This window comes from Salvelinus sp. IW2-2015, unplaced genomic scaffold, assembly GCF_002910315.2.
Source record: "Salvelinus sp. IW2-2015 unplaced genomic scaffold, ASM291031v2 Un_scaffold1113, whole genome shotgun sequence".
NCBI lineage: Eukaryota > Metazoa > Chordata > Actinopteri > Salmoniformes > Salmonidae > Salvelinus > Salvelinus sp. IW2-2015.
Genome location: NW_019942732.1, coordinates 436,429 through 443,913, shown reverse-complemented (window position 1 = coordinate 443,913; position 7,485 = coordinate 436,429). Strand labels below are relative to the sequence as shown.

The window sequence follows — 7,485 nt, the reverse complement described above, 5'->3', positions numbered from 1 at the left end:
CATGAGAAACTAATATAAAGTACTCTGAACGTTCCCTTCACAACAGCACTTCACCATGCTATTTGAAGATGAAAGTGCTGGTGGCTTTGAAGAGGTGACATTTATGCGAGATACCATACTAAGATCAGGCATGCATGTTCATCCGCATTTGCAAGCTTTATTTTCTTCAATATTTAATTGCGTTATTGATGATGACTTCAGGCATTGAAAAGAGAGGTCAGGATACCAAAAATGTGAATTAATTTTTGGATATATTTGAGATATTATTGGAAAGAGTTGTAGGAATATAGTTTGTCAACATAAGGTTTGCTTGATCTAGTAATACAATGCAGAAAAATGCATCAAACATAAGCAAGCCACTGAAACTGGTTAACAGATTTTAAAACTTCTTTCCCACATTTTATTTTAGGCAGAATTACAGTTTTAAAGTAACTTCTAAACAGTACAACCTGTTCAGATGCCAAGTTTGTATCAAAGGTTTGTTTTACACACCATTTATATTACTTCAGATAAACCAAAGAGCAATGGAAATAATACAGCCTTGTCACTATTATGAATGTGATAGAAAACTGATAACGAAAGGTCAGAACAGAAGCACTACTGCAGCTAAAGAGCGTCTCTCGTCCTTTTCTCCGGAACATCCGTAAGATTTTGAAGCTCTCTTAATCCCTGTTAGAAAAACATTTACATCATAAAAAAAAAAATCTGCCATTACATTTATTTGTGAAATATTTTCCACATTGTGTAATATTGTACCATGCTCATAATACCATCATAATAGTTTGCAAGTAGTAAATGCTATTGTGCGAGCAGGAATATCATCCTTTCAATCACTCACCTCCAACACCATGCGAATGTTGGCTTTGATTTTAGCTGAGTCTTTGGTCAACACTTCAGTGTGTCTGGAAAAGGAAATCTAATTTATAAGGATTCACTAATTTCTAAGGTTTATCCAAGATTTGAGATCTTGAAATCTTAAATACAATGCTGTATCACAGTAATGTAATAACAAAACACATGTGCCCTCTAGAGGCAATCATTTTGACAGATGTTTACAAAATACTGTACTAATGACCTCTGTGTGTGTGTTTTAATGGATATTGCTGGTGCTACTCACACTGTAAGCTGATTTGTCTTTTTCTCAATGAACTTCAGAGCTTCTGAGTGCGTTAACTCGACAAAAAAGCCATATCCAACAGCAACAAAGATTTTTGACGAGTCCTCCCTGAAACAAAACAACTCAGTCAAGGCCTCAATCAAATCACAATAAAAATAAAGTAATATGGACAATTTTCAATAAGCCTAATCACTTACACATGTGCTTGGACGTAGAAATTACAGCCAAGATCTATCTCTGTTTTGAGTCCCTTCGTCTCAGATTCCTACGAAGACAATTTGTTAGTACGAACAAATATAAAAATGTATGCACTCACTACTGTAAGTCGCTCTGGATAAGAGCGTCTGCTTAAATGACCAAAATGTAAATGTTCTCAATAACTGAGGAAAAGCACAACAAAACAACACATTTATATTATACCCAATTTCTGTTATACAACGTGTATATGCCACAACATAGCTACATTAATATACATGTATAGAACATGTAGAAATGTTGATGGCCCACTGTTTGATGGTCACAACAGTTCATCATGGTGTTTGTTGGCACATAGATATCCAATGTAAGTGGGTGCCATGGTGGTAACTTATACCTTCAGGCTTTCAATGGTATTTTTCAGTTGTAGATATTGTGCAATTTTTTCATACACTCCATCTCTTTGCTCCAATACCCTCCTGTCAGAACATAAAAAATAAATTTWAATTGTGCACATGCGCGAAAATGTTGCGCACATTTGAGTTAGCGAATAAAATGACACTGGTCTAAGGAAAATAGACGACTTACTCCAAATCTCGTTTCAACACGTCGCTAATAAACGTTTCATACTGCAAGACCTTTTCGTCAATGCTGGGTTTTCCAGCATGTGCCATTATGAGTCGTGAAATCAATCAGTTGTTGATAGTCATTCGTGTTCGAAAACGAGGCAATGATTCTGAATCCTGAAAACAAAATGTTCCAAAGATATTAACCATATGATGTAGTTAACTCTGCATTCGCCTTATAGCTAGCTGACTATCTATGTTTAATAACAACATAGTCCACAATTTTGTTGTAGCTTTGGCTTACCTATCTCAACAGCACAATAAAACTGCAGCTGTCTTATGTAACCACTGTCTAGCTAGCAKGCATGAATAACTAAGTACTTCCGGGGTCACGGATTTTTGGAATTCTTCAGAATAAGAGTTGTGTCTTGTGTGCTTTGTAAATTAAAAATTAGGGTGAACATTTGAACAATTAYCGATATATTTTATGCTAGTTATCATAGAAAAACTTAAAATGATTATTTGTATTAGATATTATGTGATTTTTGGAGAAGAAATTAAAGCCTAAATGGTCAACAATGTTTATTGTATCTACTAATATAATTTATTGCGCAGTACACAATTTTCTGTACGCTGTGTCACAGTAAAATGGGGTCAATTCTACTAAGGTGCACTTCTAGTTTCCAAATCCATAGAGTTTACATTAAGAAGAGCTTCACTGCTCATTCTGCGGACCTTAAAGAGTCCAATCCAATATGGTTTTYATGTTGGACATACATATTGCACCGTACACAATTTTCTATGTTTTGTCACAGTAAAAGGGGTCCATTGTACCTAGGAGCACTTCTAGTTTCCTAATCCACAGATTTTACACTCTGRGGAGTGTCACTCCTTCTACAGGCAAACAATATGTTTATTCAAAAAGACAAGAGAGATGAAATTTGGTCAAAAAAGCATACTTTATTCATAACAAATATCACAGTGAAGTTATTCAACTACTTTTCTTGAAATTGATCATCAACAGTGTAACAGAAGTTTGAAATGATATGCAAGATCCTCTTCATCTCATGGGTAGAGTCAGTCCACCGGGCGCAAACTGGCTGACTCACATTGTTTCTAAATCCTTTAACGCAAAAAATCTATGCAATGATTGGGGTTCTACTAACCTATAGAAACATGATCTTACTAGCATACTGCCTCAAAATATATTTTATTTATCTAGCCAAAACACTTGACCTGATGCACGTTTTGGCACCTAATATGTGTAAAGTCTGTAGCCTTCTCATCATTAGGATAATGTAGGTCCTTAACAGGTACAGTGGCTTCAGAAAGTATTCACACCCCTTTACTTTTTCCACATTTTGTTGTGTTACAAAGTGGGATTAAAATGGATTAATTGTCATTTTTTCCAATGATCTACACAAATACTCTGTAATGTCAACATGGAAGAAAAATTATAACATTTGTAAAAAAAAAAATATGAAAAATAAAACACTAATATATATCTTGATAAGTACTCAACCCCCTTAGTCAATACATGTTAGAATCACATTTGGCAGCGATTACAGCTGTGAGTCTTTCTGGGTAAGTCTCTAAGAGCTTTACACACCTGGAATATGCAAAATTTGCACATTATTATTTTCAAAATTCTTCAAGCTCTGTCAAATTGGTTGTTGATCATTGCTGGACAACCATTTTCAGGTCTTGTCATAGATTTTCAAGCAGATTTAAGTCAAACTGTAACTCGGCCACTCAGGAACAGATTTGGCCTTGTGTTTTAGGTTATTGTCTTGCTGAAAGGTAAATTAATCTCCCAGTGTCTGGTAGAAAGCAGACTGAAGCAGGTTTTCCTCTAGGATTTTGCCTGTGTTTAGCTCCATTATGTTTMTTTTTTATACTGAAAAATTCACCAGTCCTTAATGATTACAAGCATATCTATAATATGATGCAGCCAACACTATAAATGAACATTTGGAGAGTGGTATTCAGTAATGTGTTTTATTGGATTTGCCCCAAACATAACACTTTGTATTCAGGACCAAAAATTGAAGTATTTTTTGTTGCAAATAGGATGCATGTGTTGGAATATTTTTTATTCTGCACATGCTCCCTTCTCTGTCAATTAGGTTAGTATTGTGGAGTAATCACTATGTTGATCCATCCTCAGTTTTCTCCTTTCACAGCCATTAAACTCTGTAACTGTTTTAAAGTCCCCATTGGACTCATGGTGAAATCCCTGAGCAGTTTCCTTCCTCTCCGGGCAACTGATTGATGAAGGACGCCTGTATCTTTGTAGTGACTGGGTGTATTGATACACCATCCAAAGTGTAATTCATAACTTCCCCATGCTCAAAGGGATATTCAATTTCTCCTTTTTCTTTGTTTTTACCCATCTACTAATAGGTTCCCTTCTTTGCGAGGCATTGGAAAACCTTCCTGGCCTTTGTGGTTGAATCTGTGTTTGAAATCCTCTTCTTGACTGAGGGACCGTACAGATAATTGTATGTGTGGGGTACAGAGATGGGGTCGTCATTYAAAAAGCATGTTAAACAATATTATTGCACAGATAGTGAGTCCAAACAATGTATTATATGATTGTATGGCAAGCCTAAATAAGTTCATGAGTAAAAATTTGCTTAACAAGTCATATAATACGTTTTTACTMCTGAACGTATTTAGGCTTGCCATAGCAAAGGGGTCGAATACATATTTACTCAAGACATTCAGCTTTTCATTTTTTATTAATTTGTATACATTTCGAAAGGCATAATTCCACTTTGACTTTATGAGGTATTGTGTGTAGGTCAGTGACAAAACATCTCAATTGAATCTATTTTAAATTCAGGCTGTAACACACCAAAATGTGGAAAAAGTCAAGGGGTGTGAATACTTTCTGAAGGCACTGTATGCCAGTCAGTTAACACTCCATCTACTGATCACATTATTTCCATTGTTTCTCTTAAGCAGTTAGCTTCTCACCCATTCACAAGCTAATAGTCGGAATTTGTCACCTCCATTAAAAGGCAAGCCAATAGTGAAAGTCTGTTATAGAATGGCATTTTATTTTACACTGGAAGCAAACAAGCTAAAATAGTTATTTTATTGTTTTGTAAATAAAATATTGTCCTAAATTAGTCAGTGGGCAGAGAGTTAACACGACAGTACAAAAGTGCAGACTGGATCCAAAGCTGTGTTCGAATGCCCATACTAACATACTGTAGCATAACATACTGTAGCATAACGAATGACTAGCTAGACATCTTACGACTTCATTAACAATGTCCATTGAGAGCGCACAACGACTATACCACATAGCTAAGAATGACGTGAATAATCAAGTCAATAGGTTGCGTTCGTAAATTCACTCTGGCTATCTACTCCGATTTCAGCTTTTGGCATACTAACTATATCCATACAATGACCAATAAGCATACTACATACTCAATTTACGTYGCAAATAGTATGGTTAGTATGAGTATTCGAACACAGCTCTGGTTTTATGGACAAAAACAATCGATAGTTTTTCCTGTAAAGTGCTATATTTGTACCATATAGTGGCCCCATGCAAACCTATTTCACATTTACATTTTACATTTAAGTCATTTAGCAGACGCTCTTATCCAGAGCGACTTACAAATTGGAAAGTTCATACATATTCATCCTGGTCTCCCCGTGGGGAATGAACCCACAACCCTGGCGTTGCTAGCGCCATGCTCTACCAACTGAGCCACACGGGACCACAATAGAAGTAGACAGTAGAAGTCTAGCAATACTTCCTATGACCTAGCTTTTTGTTCAAACTCATCTATTTTATAATCTACGGACTCTAGTATGTAGACTGGACCCTGGTTTCATGGACACACAATCGATTGTTTTTCCTGTAAAGTGCTATATTTGTGTCCATACACCCCACATTAAGCTGTTTGACTACAGTAAAAGTCCAGCAACACTTCCAATGATCTATATTTTTGTCCAACTCATCTGTTTTGTACAGATAAAAACATACTCCATTTCAGCTGATGAGCAGAGACGCTCCCCTGGGTGTAAACGCTGCTGGTGTACAGCAATCTTTAAGTCATACCACAGATTCTCAATTGGATTGAGGTCTGGGCTTTGACTAGGTCATTCCAAGACATTTAAATGTTTCCCCTTAAACCACTTCAAGTGTTGCTTTAGCAGTATGCTTAGAGTCATTGTCCTGCTGGAAGGTGAACCTCTGTCCCAGTCTCAAATTTCTGGAAGATTGAAACAGGTTTCCCTCAAGAATTTCCCTGTATTTAGCGCCATCCATCATTCCGTCAATTCTGACCAGTTTCCCAGTCCGTGCCGATGAAAAACATCCCCACAGCATGATGCTGCCACCACCATGCTTCACTGTGGGGATGTTCTCTTGGTGATGAGAGGTGTTGGGTTTGCACCAGACATAGCGTTTTCCTTGATGGCCAAAAAGCAACATTTTTGTCTCATCTGACCAGAGTACCTTCTTCCATATGTTTGAAAAGTCTCCCACATGCCTTTTGGCCAACACCAAACGTGTTTGCTCATTTTTTTCTGGCCACTCTTCCGTAAAGCCCAGCTCCGTGGAATGTACGGCTTAAAGTGGTCCTATGGACAGATACTCCAATCTCTGCTGTGGAGCTTTGCAGCTCCTTCAGGGTTATCTTTGGTCTCTTTGTTGCCTCTCTGATTAATGCCCTCCTTGCCTGATCTGTGAGTTTTGGTGGGCGGCCCTCTCTTGGCAGGTTTGTTGTGGTGCCATATTCTTTCCATTTTTTAATAATGGATTCAATGGTGCTCCATGGGATGTTCAAAGTATCAGATATTTTTTTATAACCCAACCCTGATTTGTACTTCTCCATAACTTTGTCTCTGACCTGTTTGGAGAGATCCTTGGTCTTCATGGTGAACCTTGCTGTGAACCTTGTGAACCTTGCTTGGTGGTGTCCGTTGCTTAGTGGTGTTGCAGACTCTGGGGCCTTTCAGAACAGGTGTATATATACTGAGATCATATGACAGATCATGTGACACTTAGATTGCACACAGGTGGACTTTATTTAACTAATTATTTTTATTCTTTTATTTCACCTTTATTTAACCAGGTAGGCTAGTTGAGAACAAGTTCTCATTTACAACTGCGACCTGGCCAAGATAATGCAAAGCAGTTCGACACATACAACAACACAGAGTTACACATGAAATAAACAAACATACAGTCAATAATACAGTATAAAAAGTCTATRTACAGTGTGTGCAAATGAGGTAGGATAAGGGAGGTAAGGCAAGAAATAGGCCATGGTGGCGAAGTAATTACAATATAGCAATTAAACACTGGAATGGTAGATGTGCAGAAGATGAATGTGCAAGTAGAGATACTGGGGTGCAAAGGAGCAAGATAAATAAATAAATACAGTATGGGGATGAGGTAGTTGGATGGGCTATTTACAGATGGGCTATGTACAGGTGCAGTGATCTGTGAGCTGCTCTGACAGCTGGTGCTTACAGCTAAGTCGACGGGAGATATGAGTCATCCAGCTTCAGTGATTTTGCCAGTTCTTCCAGTCATTGGCAGCAGAGAACTGGAAGGAAAGGCGGCCAAAGGAAGAATTG

The 7,485-nt window shown here is 37.5% G+C and overlaps 1 protein-coding gene and 1 non-coding gene across 3 annotated transcripts; both read right to left on the bottom strand.

The window, feature by feature from the left end:
- Window positions 1–369: 369 nt before the first annotated feature.
- uxt (ubiquitously-expressed, prefoldin-like chaperone) lies at window positions 370–2,270 on the bottom strand. Of its 2 annotated transcripts, XM_024137135.2 has the most exons (7): window positions 2,183–2,270; window positions 1,901–2,055; window positions 1,710–1,791; window positions 1,315–1,382; window positions 1,118–1,225; window positions 839–902; window positions 370–669 (listed from the first exon to the last, which is right to left on the bottom strand). In XM_024137135.2, exons 2-7 carry the CDS (start codon window positions 1,984–1,986, stop codon window positions 607–609), a joined length of 471 nt encoding a protein of 156 aa, XP_023992903.1. In that variant the 5' UTR covers window positions 1,987–2,055; window positions 2,183–2,270; the 3' UTR covers window positions 370–606. The 2 variants fall into 2 exon arrangements, with proteins under 2 accessions (XP_023992903.1, XP_070294790.1); XM_070438689.1 differs by lacking the exon at window positions 2,183–2,270 and having other exon boundaries at window positions 1,901–2,087.
- A 3,274-nt stretch (window positions 2,271–5,544) lies between these two features.
- On the bottom strand, window positions 5,545–5,615 carry trnaa-agc (transfer RNA alanine (anticodon AGC)). The gene has a single exon. It is a non-coding gene; the product is annotated as a tRNA-Ala (tRNA).
- Between the last annotated feature and the right edge of the window lie 1,870 nt (window positions 5,616–7,485).

Excerpts from the sequence above, each read along its gene's own strand:
- uxt (XM_024137135.2), bottom strand. The coding sequence starts at position 1,986 with ATGGCACATGCTGGAAAACCCAGCATTGACGAAAAGGTCTTGCAGTAT. Across the intron at positions 1,383-1,709 it reads ATACCATTGAAAGCCTGAAG|GAATCTGAGACGAAGGGACT; the intron begins GTATAAGTTACC and ends TTGTCTTCGTAG. Across the intron at positions 670-838 it reads ACATTCGCATGGTGTTGGAG|GGATTAAGAGAGCTTCAAAA; the intron begins GTGAGTGATTGA and ends TTTTTCTAACAG.